General features: G+C 40.9%; 1 protein-coding gene across 11 annotated transcripts in view; it reads left to right on the forward strand.

The window, feature by feature from the left end:
* The window catches only part of PTPRT (protein tyrosine phosphatase receptor type T), a 1089879-nt gene that overhangs the window by 686822 nt on the left and 376602 nt on the right, over window positions 1-26455 (forward strand). For all 11 annotated transcript variants that reach the window (XM_036826097.1, XM_036826100.1, XM_036826103.1 and 8 more), the window contains exon 9: window positions 11792-11901. In XM_036826097.1, coding sequence (XP_036681992.1) covers window positions 11792-11901 — 110 coding nt within the window. The remainder of the gene's footprint in view (window positions 1-11791; window positions 11902-26455) is intronic.

The following is a 26455-nucleotide window of genomic DNA, read 5'->3' on the forward strand; positions in this document are numbered from 1 at the left end:
TTTAAACTTCTAATTTTTTATTTTATTTAATTAATTTATTTATTTATGGCTGTGTTGGGTCTTCGTTTCTGTGCGAGGGCTTCCTCTAGTTGCGGCAAGTGGGGGCCACTCTTCATCGCGGTGCGCCGGCCTCTCACTATCGTGGACTCTCTTGTTGCGGAGCACAGGCTCCAGACGCGCAGGCTCAGTAATTGTGGCTCACGGGCCCAGCTGCTCCGCGGCATGTGGGATCTTCCCAGACCAGGGCTCGAACCCGTGTCCCCTGCATTAGCAGGCAGATTCTTAACCACTGCGCCACCAGGGAAGCCCCTGCCTGGTTTTAATACTACCACTTTTCTGGTTGCCTGTCTGACCTCATCTTCTTCTACGTCTGCCTTACTACATAAATCCAGTCACTGTTCTCAAATGTGCCAGGTGTGTCCCTGCCTCAGGACATTTGCATTTGCCATTCCTTCTGACTAGAATAATCTTCCCACAAAAAAAACAGGGCTGGTTTCTTCACCTCCTTCATGTCTTCACTCAAATGTCACCTTTTAGGCAAATCTTCCTCAGCCTTTCTATTATAAACTGGACTTTTCTAACACCAGACTCCTTGTTCCTCTTCCCTGGTCTGTGTATCTCCCTAGGATTTATCATTTGACATGCTGCCTATTTCACTCTACATTTAATTATCTCTCTTCTCCCGCTTGCATGTATACCAAAGAGACAATGATGGTTTTTTTCTATTTTTGTTTACTGGTGCTTCCAAGCACTTAGAACAGTGCCAGGTAGATAATAGACATGTGATAAATATATTATTGAATGAATGAATCATGAGAATCTCCTCAAAGACAAAATAGATTTTTAAATAATTTACCATAGAAATCAGAAGAAGATTTTAGAAAGCTGTTAAATATGCTCAGTAAGCTATGAGAAGATACGGCTTCTATGATTAGCAGTATGACACTATTCAGAGACTATAGATAGATGGAGGGACACCAAGGGAAATAGTAACAATTCAGATTTTGCAAAAGAATCAAATCGGTGATCTCCAGGCTGCACTAGAGCAGTTCTCAGAGAATGTGATGGGACCAGGGGGAGGAGCAAACACACAGTGTGAATCACCACAGTAGCTATGAAGGAGGTACTATTTTAATCCTCATTTTTTTTTTTTTTTTTTTTTTTAGAAATTCACGTTCTTTTATTTATTTATTTATGACTGTGTTGAGTCTTCGTTTCTGTGCGAGGGCTTTCTCTAGTTGCGGCAAGTGGGGACCACTCTTCATCGCGGTGCGCGGGCCTCTCACCATCGCGGCCTCTCTTGTTGCGGAGCACAGGCTCCAGACGCGCAGGCTCAGTAATTGTGGCTCACGGGCCCAGTTGCTCCGTGGCATGTGGGATCTTCCCAGACCAGGGCTCGAACCCGTGTCCCCTGCATTGGCAGGCAGATTCTTAACCACTGCGCCACCAGGGAAGCCCCTAATCCTCATTTTAAAGAAAGGAAACTGAGTCACAGAGAGGTTAGGCAACTTGCCTCAGGTTGTACAACATATAAGTGGTGAGAATGGGACATAAACCCAGGCAGTCTGGCTCAGCCCATGATGTTAGTACTACGTTACAGGTCTGCATGATGAAAATGAGAGTTTTGATTCAAGATGGTCATCTGATCATTCTTCTTAAACTACCTTCCCAAAGGAATAGAAAAATGCCTTTCATTCTGCCCTGAGAACTTTAAGAGGATGCCATACCCATGCCAGAGGAATTAATGCAGAGCAATGTTGGGGGAGGGGGACCTACATGGAGAAAAGATGACGGAGCTGTGACTTCACTGAAAGAAACCACCCCCTCCACTGCCACCCAGTCCCTTGGGGCACAAGAAGAAGGAACTTCTAAGCCCAGTTGCATAAATACCCTCAAACTCTGCCCAAGGCTAAAGGCAAGGGTGGGCTATGGAGCTGATAGGAGTTGGGGGGTCAGGGGTTCAGGAGACTTAATGTTGAGGCATCTTTATATGCCAGTGCACAGAGCAGAGGATGAGAGCCCTTGGTCCAAGCCTGCAATGTGGTAAATCAGGAAAGCAGAGGAATTTGAGGAAAGAATATCTTTGGGAAGAGACATTCCAGTTAAAGGTAGGGGCAGTGCTCCAGGTAACTTCAGGCTGCTCCTTCAAAAACCAAAATAAGTCCTCTTTTTGAAAAGAAGCTTCCTGTTGTGTGGTCATTTCTTTTCCCTAACCTTCCCTCACCAACCCTCACCTCCAAGCAAGCGGACCCCTTATCTGGCCAAGTAATGATGGGCATATCTAAGTTTTCCCTTTCGCTCTGGGTTAGAAATATTTAAAACAGGGGCTCATATAATCACTAGCAGAACATATCTCAGCCCACCAAACTAGACTGGCCTGTTCCAGCTCTTGTAAGTTTGCATAAAGAAAGGTTACTGGACATATGGAAAAATGCTGTCATTCTTATTAAAGAAGAACAATCTTTTAATGCACAGCAAATGTCCCTTAAGAATTACAGCAAGAAACAAGATTTTAAAACACAGTAAAATCCACATTCTTTACAGAATGTATAAATAAATACTGGGTTAGAACATGTTCATGGAATGGAAATTAGTGATGTAAAGAAAGAGGTTAGTTCTCCCAGACTGGTCTTTGTAAAAGAGTTTAGCACTATTTATTATATTTATTATTTTTATTTAATAATAAACTCCATAGTGCTTAGGGATGTGTGTTTAAGGAAGAAAAACTATAATGAAAAGCAAGGTCATGATTATTAAGAAGTTAAGAGAGCCCTTACCTTTTGCAGGTATGAAGTTGTCTGTTGATAAATTAATGAGATGTGTATTTGTTTTATATGCTTGTATACTGGTTCTTTCACAGTAAAAAAAGATAAAATGTGGATATTAAATATCCTTTTAGACCAGTAAATTTGACGTTTATGGGCTATGAAAAAGTTCCTAGCAAAATATAAATATAAAAACTTGACTAAAGGGGGAAAATGTATATAATTCTACAACAAATAGAGAAAGAGAAATAGAATCAGTAGTTTAAACTTTTCCAACAAAAACACACCAGTCCTAGATGGTCTTATAAGTGCAATCAGACAAATACTCAAGGCACTGGTAATCCCAGTCTTGCATCTATGCTTTTAGAGAGAAGAAGAAGAAGGAACACTCCTCTCCTCATTTTAGGATACCAGTTTATCCTTAATATCAATACCAGACAAGCTTATTATGAGAAAAAGGACAATTAGATTCAAATCCCCCAAACAAAATATTAACAAACAATCCAGCACTGTATACAACTAGGGAAAAAAAAAGGTTTATTTTAGGAAATTAATATAATATTTGTTCAACATTAACAAATACATTACTGCAATTCACTTCTTTAACAAAGTAAGAGAGGGCAAAAACATATCATTACTACAGTAGATACAGAAAAAGCTTCAGTTAAAGCTCAGCATGACTTAAAAAGAAAATATCCTTGTATACCAGGAATAAAAAAGACCTTCTTACCCTGATAAAGGGTAACTATAAGAAACTTACAAACACCACACCCAAGGATGAAATAATAAAATCATTTCCTTTGAAGTTGGAAAGCACACAGATGCTTATCGTTATCTCCACTAAATATTGTATTGGTGGCTTTGGTAGAAGGCGAGAAAATTAAATAAATAGTGAAAAGATCGGAAAAGAACAAAACTATCATTAACTGTAGATGCTATGGTTATTTATTAGATAACCCAAAGAAATTTACACACAATTCATTAGAATTAATAAGAGAATATAGCATGTTTGACAAAAGAACTCAACATTAAAAAATCAATTGCATTTCCATTCACCTAAAAAGTATGTGTTTTTCTTAAGATACTATTTATGATACCAATAAAAATATATGGTTTTTAGGAATAAACCTAACAAAAAGATTTCAAGATGTATAGTGTATGTAAATGTATAAAGCACTGAAGGACATTAAAGAAGACCTGAGTAAGAGATACACCATGTTTATGGATAGGAAAACCCAATTTATAAAGCCATAATATATAAAGACATTAATGGTCTCCCAGTTGATCTATAATTCATGCGACTTCAATAGAAAAATGAGACTTTTTTTTTGAAAATTTACAAGCTAGTCCTAAAATGTATATGCAAGGAGAAAAGACAAGAATAGTAAGACAGCCCTGAACAAAAAAATGCATATTTGCAGGCCTTGCTCTACCAGCTACAAAACTTACAAATCTTTGTTAATCAAGAAGACATGGTATTTCTAAATCAAAAAGATACATGCACCCCAATGTTCATAGCAGCATTATTTACAGTTGCCAAGGTATGGAAGCAACCTAAGTGTCCATCAACAGATGAATGGATAAAGAAGATGTGGTATATACACACAATGGAATACTATTCAGCCATAAAAAAGAATGAAATAATGCCATTTGCAGCAACATGGATGGACTTGGAGGGCATTATGCTAAGTGAAAGACAGACAAAGACAAATACTGTATGATATCACTTATAGGTGGAATCTAAAAAATACAACAAACTAGTGAATAGAACAAAAAAGAAGCAGGCTCACAGATATAGAGAACAAATTAGTGGTTACCAGTGGGGAGAGGGAACGGGGAGGGGCAATATCAGGATAGGGGGAAAAAGGGGTTATTATGGGATTATATGAAATCATGTGTGTTAAACTTTTGAAAATTGTAAAGCACTATAGAATTTAAAGAATCATTCAGTTAATAAAAAGACATGATATTGACACAGGAATAGTCTAATACAACAATTGAAAAAATAGAGAGAACCTAGAAATAGACCCATACATATGTGGAAATGTGATGGAAGGCAGAGGGAGTGTATGGCAGATCAGTTAAGTAAATAAAAATTTGTTTTCATTAAGTAGTGATAGGATAGAGAGGAAGAATTGAAATTAGATCCCTACCTCACGCTATACGTGAAAACACAATTACAGATGAGTTGAAGACATTTTATAAAAGGTATGACTTTAAAACTGAAGAAAGTTTAAGGGAATATTCTTATGACTTCAGGGTGGAGAAAGTATTTCTTAAATAAGAATATTTTATTTGGATTTATTATTTTTGTTTGCATTTATCTGATCCTGAGATAAGGATTCAAATGCAAGTACTTTATTTAGGAGATGGTCCAGGACACACTGGCAAGTAGAGAGAAGTGAATCAGGGAAGGGAAGAAAGCCAATAAAACATGCATTATCAAGAAAATTACCATGGGAATCACTGGGTTTTAGAGCAGTGCCACTCCACCTGTAATCCAGAGACCAGCACTGACTCATGAACTCTTTCAGGTCCTTGACAAGATAATTACAGAAAAAGAGATTAAGTATTTTAAAGGAGGAGCTTGCATTTTCTGTGTTTTTATATTTCACTTTTACTTTTTGATTTTACTTTCCTATTCTTTTTAAAAACTTTATGATAGTATCGGTCCACAGTGGGTTGAAAATAATATTAAGAAAATTAATAATAATAACGATAACAATAACAAGGGTTTCGGTATTTGAGGTAGTTTGAGAAATATTACTAGAACATATCTCAGAGTTAACCCAACCAGTGGTGAAGAGACCAGAATATTCATACATTAACTTCCTTTCATTGCTTGAAGAATGTTTTGGGGACATTAATTCTGGCACTTTTTGCTTACCCTGTGTGGAGACCAAGTTTGCTTCCACAGCCTTCAGGTAGAGTAGCAAGTGTTTTGCAGTGAGCATCAGGATATGGGCAGTAAGCACCCACAGCATCTGCTGCTATTTTTTTCCCAGCTTTGTTGAGGTTTATTTGATAAATAAAATTGTATATATTTAAGATCTACAACATGATGATTTGATATAGATATACATTGTGAAATGATTACCACCATCAAGCCACTAATGTTTCTTTTCCCCATACCAAAAAAAAAAGAAAAACTGATAAATTTGTCCACAGCAAAATTAAGAACTGATCTTTATCCAGAGGTAACATAAAGGGATAGGGAAGACAAAAACCAAGAGAAGATTTTTATAACACACATAGCCAATAAAAGGATCCATAGCAAAGATATGCAAAGAACCTCTACAAATCAATAAGAAGAAGACAATAATGTCCAAAAAACACTAAAAGATGCTCATCCTCTTTAGAAAACAGACAAAAACAAATAAAATCTCAGTGATCTATCATTTCACACTTACCAGATGGTCTAGAATATAAAAACCTTACAATACCAAGTGTTTGTAAGGATGTAGAGACGTAGGAGCTTTCAGAACATTGTTGGAGGGAGTGTACATTGCCACCACCACTTTGGAAAATCATTTGGCATTACTCAGGAAAGCTGAAGACAGATATTGCCCTTCGTCTACCTATCCTATTTCTAGGTATACCTTAGTGAAATCATATATATTTTCAACCAAATGTACAAAAATATTCATAGGAGCAATGCTGTAAGATAGCCCCATTGGGAAATAGTCTTAATGTCTGCCTATAGTAATAAATAAGAAATATAGAAAATAAATAAGACTCTATTCATAAAATTTAGAAGAATGAAATACAACTACATGCATTAGTGGGGATGAATCTCAAAACAGCATTGAGTGACAAATGCAAGTCATGCAATACAAACACTCAGTTTTATCTATATAAAGGAAACCAGGAAAAACTAAATGATATTTTGTCTTGAGATAGATGTATATACTTATAACTCCAAATAGAGAGAAGGATTAACATAAAATTCAGAATAATATGCATTTTTTTTGTTCATGGGGCGGAGAGTAGGAGACAAGAGTGTAAGGCCCAAAGGATGCTCCAATGGTACAGCGATGTTTTATTTCTTTTTTTTTTTTTTTTTTTTTTGTGAAGATTATGTGTTCTGGGCTTCCCTGGCGGCGCAGTGGTTGAGAGTCTGCCTGCCACAACTGGAAGAAAGCCCTCGCACAGAAACAAAGACCCAACACAGCCATAAATAAATAAATTAATTAATTAAAAAAAAAAAGATTATGTGTTCCTCAGTATATATATATATATATATATATATATATATATATTTTTTTTTTTTTTTGGCTGTGTTGGGTCTTTGTTTCTGTGCGAGGGCTTTCTCTAGTTGTGGCAAGCAGGGACCACTCTTCATCGCGGTGCATGGGCCTCTCACTACCGCGGCCTCTCTTGTTGCGGAGCACAGGCTCCAGACGCGCAGGCTCAGTAGTTGTGGCACACGGGCCTAGTTCCTCCGCGGCATGTGGGATCTTCCCAGACCAGGGCTTGAACCCGTGTCCCCTGCATTAGCAGGCAGATTCTCAACCACTGCGCCACCAGGGAAGTCCTGATGTTTTATTTCTTAGATTGGATAGTGGGTACATGCATGTTCATTTCATAATTATTATTTAAATATACATTTGTTACACATAATTTTGTCTTATGTTTCATAAGAGAAACTCCTTAATGTAATGCAAAAATAATATGAACAAAAGTAATAAAATCCTAGGAATACAGTTTGTAAGAAATGAAAAAACATTTTTAACTGGGAGACCTAAAAAGAAAACATTAAGAAATGAGAATTAATACAATATTACTGGCAGGAGGACTTGTTATAAAAAAGGTGTCATTTGTCCCCCAGAGAAGTGAAGAATGCAAGGGAAATAAAGATTCTGACAGAACATTTTTGAAGTTTTGTAAAATTATTCCAGTATTCTTCTGGAAGAATACATTGGTAGTGATAGTCCAGAAAACTTTGCAAAAGAATGATGATATTTGGAAAGGACCTGTTCTACTGAATATTAAAACATGCTATATCAACACAACAGAGAGATACTGTCACAATAGAAGCTATGACTCAATGAAATAGAGCAGAAAGCCAACAACATATGCTAGAATATAAAATAATTTAATGTGATAATAAAATGGCATTTTAAATCACTGGGGAAAGTTTTGACTGGTCAATTTATTGTCCTAAGAATATTGTAAAGAACTCCAGTGAAATTTCCATTTTGTACAGTACATAAAATTGATCCCAGATGGATTAAAATGTTAGGCTTAAAAAGAAAAAAGTTGGGAATAAAGCATAAAATAGAAAGCAGAAAATACAGATGACTATTCATCTGATGTTGGGTAAAAAAGAGAATTTGCTCTGAGCTAGTATGAAAGGAGCCCAGGTGGTGGTCCTAGCTTGATACTCCCCATCCCAGCCTGCATCTGATACAGCCTTCTTAGTGAGCAGTACCAGCACCTCTCTGTTCAGCTCACCTTTCACCTCTTAAAGCTTCTCCAGATTCCTGACGAAGCTCCTCCTCCAGGACACTTTTGGCAGATGGTTTCACTCTCTCTTCTCAAGAAAGTAGAACCATTAGAGGACACCTCAACCTCCCTCTCCAGAGCACTTGCACATTTTCTTCCTCTTATCTCACAGAGGGAAGGATGCTCTCTTTCCACCCACCCCAGCCCTGGCATTTTCAGGACCCTACTAATGTCAGTTGTTCCCTGTCTCTTTCCCATCCTTCTACCTCTAAACGTCAATTTTGGATTTTTCCTGGTTGCCTTTAATCATGCTATAACCTCTCCCTCTTTGGGAGGGGGCAGTACTTTAGCTCCGTGTCTCATTCCTGTTCCTTCTTGCATTCGCCTCCCCTTCACAGCAAAAATGTTTACTCATCTCAACACAAGTAAACATTTTGTTTGTTTACTCGCCTCACCTTCCACTCTCTTCTCCACCCATTAAAGGATGACTTATGATACCAGTGTTCTCCCTAAATTACCCTTGCTCAGTTCACAAGTAACCTTGAAGACACTACATTCAATGAGCAAACAGAAGGTTGCATCTTACCCAGCATCCACACCTGTCACTGTTAACCAATACCTTTTTGCTCCTCCCTTGGTTGCTTCAATGACAGCCCACCTTCCTGGTTTTCTGTTGCTTCTCTGAACACGGCTTCCCAGTTTCTGAGTTTCTTTGTTTTCCTTGTTAAGTTTGGAGTTCCTCTTGCCTTAGTCCTAGACTTGCTACTTTTGTTCTCCTCTGCACTCTGGCTACAAGATCTATTCCCTGCCCATGGTTTCAGTGCCTAAACATCGCTACCCACTGCCCCCACCCCACTGCTACAACATTGCCCCCTGGGTGTCCTGTATACTTGTCCAATGAATTATGACAGAACTGAGCTTGCCAGCTTCCTTTCCAAGGCTAGTCATCCTCTAAGGCTCCCTTTCTGTGAACAACCTCTGATCCACCCCACTGGTATGAAACAGAAGAGCTGGGGTTTTCCTTGACCCTCCATCACCACCAAATCACAGGAGCTCCCGCAAATCTCTGACACAGTCTAATTCTCTTCTACACTACCATCACCCTGGTCCAAGCTACCATCTTCTCTCCCCAGGATGGCTTTTCTCCTTCCACACTTTCCTCCACAAAGCCATCCACCGCACTCCAACACCCACCCTCCCCAGGATTGTCCTAGTAGCTTTCTACTTATCCATCGACCCTAACTTACTTTCTACTCATTATCCTGATTTGCCAGGCTAGATTTTCTCTGCTGGTTATAATTCTTCCAACACCTTATGTGTTTACCTCAAAGTTCTGATAACAACATTAAAAAACTAATTATGAGTGCAATTATTTATTTAATGTAGTCTCCCTTTCCAAAAATACAAGCTTTATCAAGGATTTGACTCTATCTTTCTTTGTCCCTGGTGTATCCGTAATGTCTATCACCAAGTCCCTTGGTCGTATTAAGTATTCAATAAATATCTGTGGAAAGGATGACTACATACCTAAAAGATTTAAAAAGCAAATGAAGAACTGACCAAAACTATTGTAACCTATGCAAAAAGCTTAAGTTCTTAAAAACAGATTATAAATCATAAGACAATGATGAACAGAAATGAAGAGCCATCCAGGAAAATGAGCACAGGGTATAGAAAACATGTTCATAAAAGAATCAATGCAAATGGCCAATTATACTGAAAAGCAAATCTGCGCTCTCCAGTATTCTAAAAAAGATACAACTACATATGCTTAATCTTTTAAATAGTCGTTGTTGTCATGGATTGGGAATTGGTATATCCTTCTGTTTGGGGAGCCCAGAATTGTGTGAACTTTCTGAAAGGCAATCTGGTAGTATGTGTCAAAAGCCTTAAAGATAAAATAGTTCATCTACTTTAGCCCAATAAATTAATTTCCAAGAATTTATCTTAGGGACATCAGCAGAGTTGCATTAAAATACTTATTTGTAAGAATGCTCATTTCAGTGTTATTATAATCATAAAGAATTCAAACCAACTTTAATGCCCAATAATAAAGGATTGGTGACTATAATGGGGCATATCCTGCTCTAAGTAGCCATTAAAATGCATGACCCCAAAGAACATTTAAGGATTTTTTGAAAACTGTTATCTGTTTAGCGATAATAGAAGGTCACAACAAAATATGCACAGTAGGAGTTTAATTTTTAAAAATAAAATATGTATATGCATAGTCATGTGAAAATACTGGAAAAGTATCTCCAGTTACAGGGATTATGAGTGATTTTGTTCTTTTCTTTTTTAAAAAATCTTTTTTTTGTAGATTCTTAATATTCAACAAATTCTGTGTATCATGTCCGTAATGAGAAAAACTAAATATATTTTAATTTAACAATAGGGAACTGATTGCAACATATGGCCGTGGCTATATCTAGAGAGGCATAGCATGATGATTAAGAGTATATGCTTTGAAGCTCACAGACAGGTGTTCACTTCCCTCTTTGCAACTTAAGAGCCATATGACCTTGAGCAAGTTATTTAATTCTCTTAGCCTCAGTTCCCTTATCAGCAGAAAGGAGATAATACATACTGGGCAGAGCTGTTTTGTAGCTTAAATGAAATAATGTATGTAGAATTCTGATCACAGAGTAAGCACTTAGTAAAAATACCTGCTTTTATAATGCCAAAATATAAATAGATTCTGTAATGATTTACATGAATTCATGATCCTCTAGGGGGTTATAACGGGAAGTTGGGGGAATCATTATTTTATGGTTCAGCATCTTCCAGACTGTCATAATGATGGTGGAATTCAGCAGGAGGATGCTGGCAGGAGGACTTATCTGGGTACAGAAACAGCCCAGGAAAGGTTTTGCTCATTAGGGCAAAATGCTGGCATAGGTCATTGACTCATCTATTTGTCCAACCAGCAAATGGTTATTATGCATCTACCATGTGTCAGGCATCGGAGACTCAGCAGCGAGACAAATGAGCTGCCCTCTAATTAGACTGAAGTTTCAAGGCACATAGTTCCTGGTAGATTCAGGGATTAGGAAACTATGGAAGCACTTCCTGTAGCTGGGGAAAGCTTGACAGGTTTGGGAAAATGATAGTGACATTCACGTTGCATTGCTCAAATACCAAGCCTAAGGCGAGAGTCTAATTCCAGAATCCTGCTGCTGGCAGGGCTGGGACCTACAGATGTCCTCTTTACCCTGGTCAGTTTTAGTTCCAGAATAAACTTGCGCAGAGCCTGCAGATGAAAAGTCATCAGCCTTCCAGAAAACTGGTTAGCCAACTATGGCCCATGGGTCAACTCCAGCCCTTGCCTGTTTCTAGAAATAAAGTTTTTTTGGAACACAGACACGCCCCTTTATTTGTGGATTGTCTATGGATGTTTTTGTGCTACAGGTGCCAAAGTTGAGTAGTTATAACAGGGACTGTATGGCCCACAAAGCCTAAAATATTTATTATCTGACCCTTTAATTTTGCTGGATAATTTTGCTGACTCCTGTTCTAGCTCAATGAGGCTGGAGAAATGAGATGGGAGGTGACATCAAGTTCCTAATTTTTTCCTTCTGTAGTTCCAGGAGCTGTTCCTCTAGAGTCCATCCAAGGGGGTCCCTTTGAGGAGAAGATCTACATCCAGTGGAAACCTCCCAATGAGACCAACGGGGTCATCACGCTCTACGAGGTAAGGAGGCCCCTTTGACTGTATCACTTGGCTTGGCTTTATTCAGTTTACTTCAGCCTGAAGTTGGCAAATACCTACTGTGTGCAGAGCTCCATCAAGGGCACAAAGGTGAGTGAGACACAACTTACTGGAAGGTTTCTGATAATACAGTGGGAAAAAAACACAGGGGCATCAATTGAGCTGTCTTGCTAGCCCTAGTGACAAAGAAAATTGGGCATTGAAAGGATTATTGATCTCTTCAGCAAAGGCATTAGGACTCAAGGAGTCAGGTAGTCCTGGCACAGCTGAGCAGACCCAGGCCTGGCAAACAGTGCTTGCAGTTCCTCTGGAAAATCACAACACTCACATGATTCTCATGGTACCCATATCAGTCCCTGGGCTTCCAGAAGGATCCCAATGTCATTCTCTAACTGGGGGTACATGATTCTTGAGCTTTAACGTTGCTCTGTGGCTAAGGCATATGGTGATGCCTTGGCCACAGAGCCAAGGTGATGGTGTTGAAAGCCCTTCTCCCAGGAGTAGCAGGGTCTTATATCAGAGATGGAGCAGAATGTCCTTGGACAGGAATGCTCCCATCAAGCCAACACAATGTGGCTTCACTGAAAACTTTCAAAATTAGAATAAATGGTATAGAAGCTCATTGCAGAGCAAAAGCAAACAAACAGTAAAACTTCAATAAGGCTGATATAGGTAAATGCTAATATTGGGATATGGGCGAGATTGACTTTCTTCCCACCCCTTGTGTTCTGAGACACCACAAGATTGTGGATACAGATTATAATAAGAAAACGCAGCAATGCAGAGAAAGGGCATGGAAACTGAAGCTGGAAGGATGGAGTCTGGTACCCTAGTAGTCCTACCACCATCTCAAGTGACCTTTAGCAGGTTCTTCCTCTCTTCAAGCCTCAGTTTTCTCATCTGTAAGATGGGGGAGGTTAATCGTTGCTTCAGGGTTTCTCTAGGGAGTCTGAGGTGGGGAAAGGTGATAAGCATCCCAGGCTGAAATACACTATAGGCTCATGGAGGGACTAAAGACTCTCAGTGCTCATGCAGAAAGGTACACCTGTTGAGAGAGAGCTTGGGGAAGAATATCCCCGCCATAAGGGAGGATGAGCTCTGGGGAGGAAAGTCAAGGAGTATTGATGAGGGAGAAATATTCAGGGTAAATCTGATGGATACAAATTCGCTAGAGAGACCTGGACGGACCTCAGAGCTGAGGGAAGAGAAAACTGTCTTATCATGTACAGGGTGCTGGAGAAAACACCTTCAGGAAACACCTTATCTCACTCCATCCAGCGTTCCTCAGAGGCAGAGCTGTCTAACATCTCCATCTTGGAACATGGGCTTGGGAGAAGCATCCTTCCCAGGGTTGCTGCTAAAGGAGAGGAGGTACTCATACTGATAGACCTTGCCTGGGACCCATTCAAAACCTTATTAGGGAAGAGAGGGACTGGAAACTCAACTGAAACAAAACCCAGTCATTTAAAAGCTACACACTGTTCTTTGTAAAGCACCGGCTGCGATCATACACACTCACATACACACTCACATACACACAGATGAGATAGACATCTACCCACCTGCCCTTTGTAAAGCAGAGGGAAAGGACCCAGGACTTAAGGTGTTAAGTTGCTTGGTGTTGTTATCTAAATGGCTCTCAATGCCGGATGTTGAAGACTTTTGGAATTCACAGGCCGGTAACATTTCAAATGGTTTGGGGGAACCAACATAGAGTACTTTACCATCTTTTATTAACATTGTTTCATAAGAGACAATTTCAAAAATATAGAAAGGACATAATCTCAGAATAAAAGGCAGTCCTTTAAATTGAATAAATTTAGCTTTATGGGTAAATCATGACATTCTCCTTCGTTTTTCCTCATTTTGCCTTGAATTGAGGACAGCTCTGGCGTGAAAAGACCCTGGTTCTTGTACCTACCTGCCTTTGGAAACCACTGGTCTAGGCCATGTTGCAGGTAGAGTCATATCGCTACACAGATTTCTTCCACAGGAGCAGTATCCCTCTTGCTCTAATAGGATTATGCACTGCACTGGGCTAGGAAACCCTTGATTGTGATTCCACAGTAAGAAGAAAGAAATAGATGGAGGGAGAACAAGAGTGCAGACATAACTGTGAGTCAGACACACTGAGCAGTAGCTCCCTGAAGGTGCTGCTGAACTCACGTTTGGCTGTCTGCTGCTCGAAAGCCAATACTTGAGAGACAGACATTGGTTGGAAAGGAAAGTTTGCTCTATTCAGGAAGCTAGCAACCTGGGGAGAAGGCAGACTCATGTCCAAAAGCCAACTCCCCACTGCCAATCAGAGGGCAAGAGCTTTTAAAGGGGAGTTTCAGGGATGTATAGGCGGAGGGAGGGGGTTAAGTGCAGCAAAGCGCAGTGAGCTCTGACAGTCATCTTGGAATTGGTCATAGGGTGGTCTGATCAGCATCATAGTGATTGTTTTAAGTACAGTTAATCTTCAGTTCCGGGGTCAGTTTGTTCCCATTTCCTTGAGGTTAGTTCTTGGAATGGTGTCAGATGGAGCAGCTTATGTCATGGCTATAGTCTGGTCATCGTGCAGTTAACTTCTTCCACCTGGTGAGAGTTTCAGTATCTGCAAGATAGCTCAAAGAATGTGGCTCAGAATATTATCTGTAGCCCTTGAGGAAGAACTAAAGGTCTTTGACTTTGCTTAATGGCTAAACTATTACTACTTTATTTGACTGCTTTCATTTGTTTCTGCATTTCCTCCCTTTAAATTTATTCTTTGGCTAAAGTTTTTCTCCAGACAAGAGGCAGGCGGAGGACATGGGGGGTGGTTCTGTCTTGAGGAGGCCCCATAGGGTCCTGCTCTGTTCCAAAGGTGGACTCGTAGATGGTACGCTGTCTGGAACTCTAGGCACAAAGGTGCACACAGATTAGGACATCGCACCTTTCTTCTCACTTCTCTGTGAACCCAGTGCCTTGTGGATATTCAAAGACCAGTTGCTGGGATATTGGCATTCACATGAGGGACTCTACTGGAAACAGCTGTGGTGAGACACCTTCAGGTAGTTTCTTGGCTGCTCCTTGGGCTGTAATACAGAGAACCAGAGCCAGAAGGCGGCCGCTGTCTGACTTGTTTGAGCATTTGAGGTTACCTTTTGGGAATATGCCAAACTTCTTGGATGACGCTGTGAAGGGACCTAAGGAGGTCATGGGCTTAGGCCTTATATTTTGACCATAAACAGGGCTGTGACCATGTGTGTCACCAACCAGTGAGGCCTCAGAAGGTAAGAATGTTGACTTTTGAGGTCAGGCAGCCTAGATCTGAATCCCAGCTCTGCCACTTCCTTGCAGTGTAACCTTGGGTACATTAAGAGACTGCTCATTTATATTTATTAATAAATATAAATATATGTTTAGTACTGTGTTTGACATTTAGAAATAGCATTGAAAAATATTAGCTCTTACCATTACATAAAAATGAGGCCACTGAGACTTGGAGAGGTGAAATGTAAAGACCAAGGTTATGCAACTCATGGGTCCTGAATTCAAGTGCAGGTGTCTTGCCCCTTATTCAGTGTGGTCCATGGACCAGCAACGTTGGCTTTACCTGGGAGCTGGTTAGAAGTACAGCATCTCGGACCCCACCAGACTTCCTGAATCAGAGTCTCCATTTTCCCAAGATCCATGGGTGATTCACATGGGCATTAAAGTTTGAGAAGCACTGCTCTAGACTGCACTATTCTTCAGAAGGTTTCAGCAGGATGGGGAGTCTCCCCCACGCTGGGCTCAACCCAATCCTGCCTCAGGTAGTGAGCAGGAGACCTTGCTTTTAAAGACATTTATAACAGAACATGTGTTTATGAGGCAATTTCCAAATTTAATTAGATGAAACCAATTTGGTTTTTTAAATTAGGTTCTGGTTATAATTTCTAGAGAGAAATCCATAAATTACAAATCACCCTCTTCTGATCTCAGAAAGTACATTTTGTGGCAAGGAAAAATCAGACAACACAAATGGAAGAGAAATCCAGGATTGTCTGTGCCTTCCTATGTACAACCTTGGACTCAGCAAAGTCAAAAGCCAAATAGGAGGGAGTGAAGAAGAGTTATAACTTTGTAAATATTGTAAAAATTGTTAAACACAGCAGGCCTAAGTAGCATGTCATATGTTAAGATTAAATTCCCTTCCCCGTGGGTCCAAGTCATAACCTGTGGGCCCACCCTTGGACAGTTCTGCCCTCCAATATCGGAATGGCTTTGGTTATGTCCCATTCAGTCTCTGGGCTTCAGTCGCCTCTTTGTAATATGAAGGTGTCGGACTGTTCCAGGCTTCTACTGGGTAAAAATCAAAGGAAAAGTAAATCCACGCCAATCCCACAGAACCAGAGTTTTACACCTCATTTTGGATTTACTCTGCTGTTGAAACCTTGCCTATGGCCAGGGACTTCAAAGGCAAAGCAGTGATGACACTTGAAGGAAAACAGCTAGTGTAAAGGCCCTGCAGTAGGAATGACTCTGGCCTGTTTGACAAGTAGGAAGGAGGTCAGAGTGACTGAAGCCTCGTGAGCACAGAGGACGATGATGAGGCCATGTGGGGAGTGGGTGGGCGGAGTCAGGTTATGCAAGGCTTCTAGAGTTCGCGCTTTCTCCTGAGAGGAACAGAACACCCTAGGAGGATTTTAAGCAGAGGAGTGAAGGAATCATATTTACATTCTTGAAAAATCATCTGGCTGTTGCGTGGCTGGTGGCTGTGAGCACAGAAGCATCTCAGGGACACCTGGAAAATGTGCCAGGAGGCAAGGACATTTAACTCATCTATGATACTGCAATGAGGGCTCAACTATTTGTTGGAAGCCCTTGCATCCAGGTGGAAGAGGTGAAAACTTTGTCACATCTGCTTCTTCCTTGCTACCTCTTTCTGGACTTTGACACCTTCCTTTCAGTCAGGAGTTCTTATCTTGAAGAGCTCCCTGGAACCATGGACTTAGATTCTGGCCTCCCATCCCTAAGGGCTGGGAGTCTAGCCCCCTACCCTGATGCCACCCCAGGGCTGTGAAACGGCCTGATTCTCCAACAGCCACGACCTCTCTCCCTGCCCACTGAAGGGGGAGCTCAGAATGCTCATCAGAGCCCGCTGAAGCCAGCCTCGCCTCTGCTGCAGCAGGACACGTCAGGATGCATAGCCCGTGGCCTCAGATCTTCGGGAATTTGTATTTTAGTGGAGATGCAGGGTGCACTTCTGTGGTCACTTCCCCAGCAGGGTGACAGACGACAGTGCATGAAGAGAGGTCACGTCAAAGGCCTCGTGCCTATGCACCAGCAGATCAGCGTCACCTGGGAGCAGGTCAAACATGCAGCATCTCGGGCCCCAGCTCATACCCACTGCATCAGAGTCTGTGTTCTAACAAGGTGACTCACATGCACATGAACATGGGAGAAGCACTGGTGTAGGACACACCCTAAAATGTCCTAATGTGACTCTGGAAAGCTCTGCTTGATGCAGACACTGCAGTCCTTGGATGAATAATGTGGCTGCTACATGAACTGAGGGATATCTCTGCTCACATGGGGTCCAGAGAGCTGAGGATTTGCACCAGGGATGTGGAAAGCATGCTCTTTGCATAGACTCTTCTGGAGCCCTGCTTGGGTTTGATGGGATATCAGGGTGCCCCAATCAGGGCCTGTACGTGAAGAGGGTTGGCGTGGCCCCTTCCACTCTGACTCTGCTCTTGTGAACAACAGGACTCCCTAAAAGCAGACCAGGCAACTGCAGACAGGCACGCACAGCCAGAATGCGGTCACAGGGGAAACAATCCAGTCAAACAGTTGCCTAAAAACTCCTCAGTAAAATCATTCAGAGACAAGCTGTTCAGAGTTCATGAAAAACAATAATCAATATGTGTTTCAATTCAATTAATTGTTCTCATCTCTGTCCAAAAATAAATATCACACAGTGTGAGGGAATTGGGCCAGAAGATGTTACACTGGCAACTGGATTAACGACGTGTGAAAATATTTAAAATTCAGACATGTGAAGCTTCCCAATAAGCCTTTATGTTTAGCAGTCAAAATCACCAAGTTTCTAATTACAGTGTATAAATCTGAGAAGCTTAAAGGGAATGAGAGGACCCTAATGAGGCAGGAATGGGTGTCTTGATTATGCTAGAGTTGATTGACATTTATCCTGCAAGCTATTCTAGGTGCCTGGCATTCAGAGTTAAATAAAACACAGACTTCGCCTCAGGAAAACAAGGTGGCATTTCTGTGCAGAAGCCCCTTTAAAAGGCAGGATAGGTTGGAGGGTCGTCAATATTTTTCCAGCATACAGACGGTTGCATTTGATCTGAACCAAAAGCATGGGCCTCAGGAATCAGCATTCCATCAGAGTGCATTGCAGGAAGCCCAGGCATGTGTTCTGAGCCGGAGAGGAGTTCTGCGCAGGACCGGTGCAGACAAGCACTGATGGAGAGAGGGGCCAGCTGCGTGATGAGCTCAGAGCAGGCTCTCAGAGAAAGGCCCGGGGGAGCTGCTGCCTCCTTTTGGATGTTCATTCTCCTCCTTTCTCTTGGCTTGGCTGTAATGGCCTCTCAGGGCTCGCTTGCCCCAGACAGGCTTATGGCTCCAGTCCACAGAGGGTCAGTAGGGAGGATGGGATGTGGTCCTTGCTGGGCAGGAGGTAGTAGAGGCAGGAAGTGACTAGCACAGCCCAAAGCAAGAATTTGCATAATTCAAGCTGGATCTACATTAATTATGATGTACAATTTGCATAATGCAGGCGGCTAGTGGGTGTAACATGAACCAGGCTGGTAACTAGGAAAAAGGCTCTTATTTCTTTTGAATCGTTTAAGCCATAAGCATGGGAATCATCCATTCCTCCCACCTGCCACACATCAAATACTCTAGAAAGTTCCATCCAGGCCAGGTCATACGACACCACCTCCACCACCACTGTGTTCTGAGCACGAATCTGATGGCTGGACCACTTCAGAACCTCCCTGCCGATCCCCCATCCACACTTCCCCTATTCCACTTCCCCACATTGCAGCCAGACAGAGCATCTTCAAAAGTAAATTCAGTCCTGTTACTTCCCTGCTTTGGCTTCATCTCAACTTTAGAGCCTCGGATGATCTGGCCCCTCTAACTTCATCTCCTGCCTCTCTTCCCACTGTTTTCTGTGCACCAGCCCCTCTGGCTTTCTAACACTTGCTCCAGCTCATCCAGTTCTTTGCAGCCCATGTGACTTTGTGAATGCTGTCCCTTCTGCCTATAACACTTTTTACTTTATGTTTCTTGGGTCTGGTCCCTTCCTATTCTTCACCTCCAAGAGGCTTTTTCCCTGGACTGTCCATTTTATCCAGCAATTTGCTTATTTCTCTCATACCATTTTTACAATCTGCACTTATTTTGTTTGTGTGCTGTAGCATCATCTAGTCTCCTGCCGGACTTTTAGCCCCATAAGGGTATGGGCCATGTGATGGTTATTTTATGTGTCAACTTGGCTGGGCCACGGTGCCCAGATACAAGGTCAAACATTATTCTGGAGGTTTCTGTGATGGTGTTTTTGGATGAGATTAACATTTAAGCCAGTGGACTTTGAGTAAAGCAGATTGCCCTCCATAGTGTGGGTGGGCCTCACTATGGAGGCCCTCTGAGTTGAAGCTCAGAATAGAACAAAAGACTGAGCTCCCCTGAGCAAGACGGAATTCTGCCCACAGACGACCTTCAGAACTGCACTGTGAAACTAGCTCTTCCCTGGTTCTCCAGCCTGCTGGAGAACTGATCTTGAACCGACACTGGCCATATTTATTTTTGCTTTTTAGTGTGTCCTCAGGACCTAAAAGAAAAGTTTGCACATCATATGTGCTCAATAAATATTCCTTATATGAGTGTGTAGATTTGTACTTTATCTTAATAAGGGGTAATGGTGAAATTTTGTCTAACAAGTTTAGTGGTTCTCAAGCCTGGCTGAAAATTAGAATCATACCTTGAGAGCCCCAAAACTTATCATAAAAACATAGGTAGGTGGATACATAAATAGATGGATGGATGGATGACTGAATGTTTAGGCATCATTGTGTTCCAAATCAATCAGAATCTCTGGAGGGGAAGTTCTATCCATGTGGAGTTTTTTTTGTCTTTTTTAAGTGCTTTGGGAAATTTTAGTGTACATCCAAGGTTGGGAAGAAGCATTACATAACATGAATCCAGTCAATCCACTCTGATATGTTATCCTAGCTAAACACCTGCTAAATAAACACAGTCATGACTCTGGCTTTACCCTGCCTTCATTTTCACTCCTCTGGAATACAACATTGTCTGATGTTACACTATAGCCAGCTCAAAGTCATGCATATGCAGATGCTAGGCACTAATTATGTTAAGGCTCAAATTCAAGAAGCATTGGCTTTTTTTTCCCTCAAGTTTGCTAAACAAACAGTTTGTGGAATAATTGAAGACACACAAGGCCGGATCAGTCCGTCAATATCCCTTTGCATTTCATGAATGGCATCTTGCAGCTCTGACAGCAGAATCCACCATAGACTTTACCTTACAAATACTTTCCCCTCTCCTTTTACAGTAGAAGTTAGTTCTGTTGTTTATTTGTGAGATTTAAAAAAAGGCATACGCACACACAAAGCTTCATAGATTTGCCCAGAGGCTTTCCCTAAGTCTTAAAAGTCAGAGCCCTGGGATGTCAAGGAGCCATTTTTCCTAACCCTCAGCCCATTATGCAACCTCCATAGGATGTTCCTCTTCCAGAGACTTGAAAAATGCAGGGATCCCTGGGTAGATGCTATATACAGGTCTGCTGGGCTGACAGGCTGGTTGACAGGTGTTTCAGTAGAAACAGCTCTGGGTTGAAAGGAATGATTTCTGGCACTCTGAGTCTGGAAGGAAAGGAAGTTGCGTTCTGATGTGAGTAAGTTGCATTTATATAAGTGGGACCATTAGAGCTGCCTGTCATCCACTTTTAGCATACCAAGAATGCCTATATATTTGCCTCGGGGTGTTTCTTTTTTTTCTTTTTTTTCTTTTTTTTTATTCCAACGCAGATATTTGTGATAGAGCCAGGTAATGTGACAGTAGGAATCAACAGATGCATAGCACTTGTTACCTAAAGAACAGCAAATCATGTTCTCCTGGCAATAAAAACGTTTTCACAATAAACATTAGTCATTCAACTTAGCTGTGAGAAAGCAGTAGAAGTTACTGCATGGAAAATACTCCCACAGTGAGCACACGTGGATCAGTATATTTGTCTTGGTGTATGTGTTTATAAGCATGCAGGTTTGTGAGTGTATGTAGCTGTAACATGGCACGTGTATGCACATATGTATTTGTTTGTTCACATGTGCGTGTGAAGCCTCTACCCTGGGGCTGTACCCATAGTCTCCATTGCATCCTTGGAATTGCTCTACTTTTTTTGGAGAGTTAACTATAGTAGATTTCAGAGGCACAGGGCTATGTCTGTTTTCTCCTTGCCTGGAGAAACTCCAGGTCACTTCCTATCCGTGTCATAGGAATGCCTTGATGGGCTCCCAGCTGTTGCTCAGGAACTTCTGCCGTAATTCCTCTCCAGAGCTTTGGCTAAAGGAAAATTTTGAATTTAAAAAAAACCCTGCAGGTTAAATTTAATCCTGTGCATTTACAGTTGTCCTAAGAGAGTGGAGGGAGGCAAATGAAAGGGTAGCTCTGCATTTGGCCAGCCGGACTCTCCTTCACGTTCCTTACGTGGGAGGGAAACTGCGTTTTGATGCACTGTGCACCTGGAGGACTTTGTGAGGAGTGGCCTGTACACACAGCCACGTGCCTACTGATGGAACCCTCTCTTTGGCTACCTGGTCCTCTCAATAAACTATGCCCAAAGGCGGTGTTTAAGCTGCCAAGTGTCTCTTTAAACATCAGAAGTTGTTCTCTTTTCATCTCAGTTGTTTTACCTTATTACTCCTGTTGGATTTCCACTTGGACAGGGCAGTGTGGCATGGATTTGGCGCTTTTAACTGGCTGGCTCTTTCCTTTCTGTTTTGGTCAGAACAGCTGTTTGTTTGGGACTAAAAAATGAAGGGGGGTTGTGAGTGTTCATCTATCATCAGGGCATTTGGAGCCTTCATCCTGAAGTCTCTGGAGGCTGGAATTCAAATTTATGATTCAGAGATTATCCTTTCATGGGTCTCAGAAGATGACAGGTGGATTTCTTCCCCTCACTCTGATCCTCTTCTTTGGCTACTTTTTCTTCATTCTTCACCAAGAGAAGAGTAGTAGTTCCTTAAACTTTACACCCAAATATGGGACGTTGGCCTGTATCATTATGGACTCAATGCATGCATTCATGCATATCAGGTCTTTTTCAGAGCCCTTCAAAATATATGTCATAAAAATCACCATTGCTTTGCTTTGCTTTCTTGGTGTCCCTTTTATTTTATGCATTGTTTTAGCATACGTGTATCATTGCAAGTCAAATAGTGAATTATGCTATTAGGAAATTTAAGGTCGACTTTTAGCTTGCCATAGCCAAGTAGTATATTTGAGTGAGTCCCTTTTCCTACCTGGTCCTTGGTCTCTATATCTCTGACCTAGGAGAATTGGACCAGTTAGATTCAAAGGATCCTTCCTACTTTGACCTACCACTCAGGTGTCCACAATTGAATTAATCTTACTCTTTGTTTCATGAAATACTTTCCTCATTGGTCTGTGCATGACCCCTTTTTGTATTTATTCATTATTTCATTTTGCAATTACACACCAGCTACCGAGACAACCAGAACTTTGACAGTATCTTATAGACTTACAAACTCCTCCCACCCCAACCTACTGACTCCTCCCACTAACCTGAATGTTATATACAATTCCTTTGTATTTCATATAGCTTTACTATTCATATACGTTCCTTAAAGGCATATTATTTTGTTTTGTTAGTCCTTTAACTTCAATAAAGGATTTTCCGTTGTATATAATCTTTTAGCATTTTTATCCCATATTATGTTGCCAACAGTCATCCTTTTGATGATTGCGACTACAGCATGCTCACCTTGACTGCTGTATAATATTCCATTGTGTGCAGATAGTACCACACATTTATTCATAAGCCCTTGATGGGCATCAGGGTTACTTCTAGGATGTTGCCCTTATCAACTGTGGAGATACGAGCATCCTTGTACATATCTCCTGTTGCATATGTGCAAGATTTTCTTTTGAGTTTATATCCAGAGACTAAGTCATATGGTAAATTAATGTTCAACTTTACAAAAAGAAAGCGGAATTATTTTCCAAACTAGTGTCAACGATTTACCCTCATGTCAGCAATGTATAAGAGCTTCTACGATTCCAAATCCTCTCCAGTATTGGTCTGGTCAAGATTCTTAATTTTGACCAGTTAAATAGGTATAAAATGGCATCTTTTTGTTGTCTTGCTTCGTATTCCCTCAGTCATTAACAAGGTTGAATATCTTTTCAAATATTTGCTACTCATTTGTATTTACTTTTTGTGGGAGGTATATTCATGTATTTTGCCCATTCTCTACTAGATTATCTGCCCTGATCTTATTGATATGTAGTCTTTCTTTATATACTTTTTATACTATTTTGTCAGTTATGTGTATAACTTGCCATTTTTACTTCCTGTAAGGTATCTTTTGATAACAGAAGCCCTTAATTATAATGTAGTCAATTTTATCAGTCTTCGCTTATCTAATTAGCACATTCTGTGTCCTTAAGTAACTATTCCCCAAACCAAGGTGAGAAGGATGATTCCTTATATTTCTACTAAAAACTGTATAGTTTTGTTTTCTAAATATAAGTCCTTTGTTTATCCACAGTTAATTTTTGTGTATGGTGTGAGATGAGGTGCAAAATTCATTTTTTCCTCTGTGGATAAATACTTTCCCCAGGTCCTTTTAATAATAGCCCTCCTTTTCCTTGTTCTACCAGGCCGTATCTGACATATGCCGAAGTTACTTATATGCATTCATCTGTTTCTGAGCTTTCTGTTCCAGTGGCCACCATCTATAACAACCACACTCAGTCAGAGTTATTAGAGCTTCACAGTTAATCCTGATCTCTAACAGAGCTCGTCCATCCTCCTCATTCTTCTTTAGAAATATCTTGGATATTCTTGCCCTTGGCTCTTTCATTTTAGAATTTAGTTATCCAATTTAATGACAGCCCCTGTTGTAGTTTTGATTAGAATTACATGGAATATATGAAACAACATGGTGGGTAATTTACATCTTTACAGTCTTAAATCTCTTTATATTTATGTAAGTTTTTGTTACTGTCTTCCAAAATTTTATTACATTACCTGTAGAGATAATGCATTTCACATTAAATCCCAATTGCTAACTTAGGTCTCAAAGACCTTGCACCTTGGATTCTCTTTTCCTCTTTAGTCTGGTCTCACTGGCCTTCTTTAACATCCTCCAACAAGTCAAGCTCCCTCCTGCCTCAGGCTCATTGCACGTGGAGTTCTTCGTTGACAGAAAGCTCTTCCACCTCCTTGCAATAGCCAACTCATTCTCATACTACAGGGATCAGCGAGTATGCTTTCCTCAGAGAGGCCCTGCCTAACAGTGTTAAAGCAGGACTCTACCCGCTCTCCATTATTCTCTATCACTGCTGCCATTTCCTGAATAACATGTGTCACAATTCATAGTTATCGTGTATTTAATTATAAATGTATCTCCCTATATTGTAAGCGCCATGAAGGCAGGATCCACATATATATTACTCACCACTGGAGAACCCAGTGCCTTACTCACTGCCTGGAAAACAGCAGGCGAAATATGTCTATCTATGTCTGTGTCTATGTCTATATCTATATCTATATCTATATCTATATAAATGAATGAAGATTGGAGAGGTTTCCTTTGATGGTAGGAGTACAGTGATAGTTATGAGTCAGTTTGCATCAGTTAGCCTACAAATATGACCTGACATGACCATGTAAAATTGTAAGATTATGCCCTAAGGCCTATAATAATTTATAATAGGCCACATGAGGTTCCAATGACCAATGAGTTTACATTACACTCATAGAACTCAGCTGATAATGGTAAACTTGTCAAGGTTAGGGATCCTATTTTTTTTTTTTTTTTTTAAATTTATTTATTTATTTATTTATTTATTTATTTATTTATTTATTTATTTATTTTATTTTTGGCTGTGTTGGGTCTTCGTTTCTGTGCGAGGGCTTTCTCCAGTTGCGGCGAGTGGGGGCCACTCCTCATCGCGGTGCGCGGGCCTCTCACCATCGCGGCCTCTCTTGTTGCAGAGCACAGGCTCCAGACGCGCAGGCTCAGCAGTTGTGGCTCACAGGCCCAGTTGCTCCGCGGCATGTGGGATCCTCCCAGACCAGGTCTTGAACCCGTGTCCCCTGCATTGGCAGGCGGATTCTCAACCACTGCACCACCAGGGAAGCCCCAGGGATCCTATTTTTAACAGTTGCATCTCAGGTACCTTAAACAGTACCTGGCATAAAGTAGGTACTCAGTAGGTATTTGTTTAATGAATAAAACTATTCCAAACTTGAATCAAGGTTAAGGCAACAGCTACAATAGATATTGAAATATCTAATTCCTTATGATTTCTTGATTTTTAAAGGGAATTTATTCTTTGTTAATGTTAGTGACATTACAACAACAGTACATGGTGTTAGAAAGATGGGGGGTGGAAAGTCACCCCCAATCCCACTCCCTCACAGACCAACCATTTTCACAAGGGTTTATTTTTTTTCTAGCCCTTATGCAGTGACATCTTTTGCATGATTATGACCACGCTGCAAAACTTGGGTTTTCACTATGTCAAACATTTTCCAGTTTCAATATAATCTACTTAACTATCCCATTTAATGGCTCTCTGCTCCCCTGAGCATATAGGCCATATTTTACTTTCTAATCATTCTATTTTGGGGTATGTTGATTGATCTTCCCAGAATGTAAGACACAATTTTTAGCATAGGGTAAGAGGGACCTGGATCTTTTTAAAGAGCTGGTTAGCAATGTTCGAACTTCTGCTTTCCTTTTCCTTCTCAATAGGTTTGTCAGTAACAATCAGAGCCAGTCACATGCCTTCCATTGATTGCAGAACTGTGCTCAAAATAATAGCTCTCTCTGTTCAATAGGAATGGATCTAAGGGAGCAGAGTAGAACAATATATACAAATTCAGATAGAAATCTATAAACCCAGAGTTAGAAGTGGTGATCATATTTTCCTCCTTATTTTAGAATTTAAGTCTCCATTTGCTTATTTCTTAACAAACGGAGGTGAATATGGGGTATGTGTGTGCTCCCACTCTTCCCTAATGCCATCCCTATGATAGGCATCCACAATCGATCAGGGTACACTCTTCCATTGAACTCTGACATGGCCTCAGAATCCCTCTTGATGTGGCATTCTAGGTGGTCATGGTGTCATTTGTGATGCTTAACTGCCATCTTTGTCCTTTCCCACCTTCTGTGTAAAAGTGCTCTCTGCAGTTCTGGAAGGCAGTTCTTTTTAATAACTGTGGGACTGCCTGGAATAAGGGGCCAGTGCTATGGAGTCCTTCCCGAGGAAGGTGCCAGAGGTGAGA

This window comes from Balaenoptera musculus, chromosome 15 (genome assembly GCF_009873245.2).
Source record: "Balaenoptera musculus isolate JJ_BM4_2016_0621 chromosome 15, mBalMus1.pri.v3, whole genome shotgun sequence".
Lineage (NCBI taxonomy): Eukaryota > Metazoa > Chordata > Mammalia > Artiodactyla > Balaenopteridae > Balaenoptera > Balaenoptera musculus.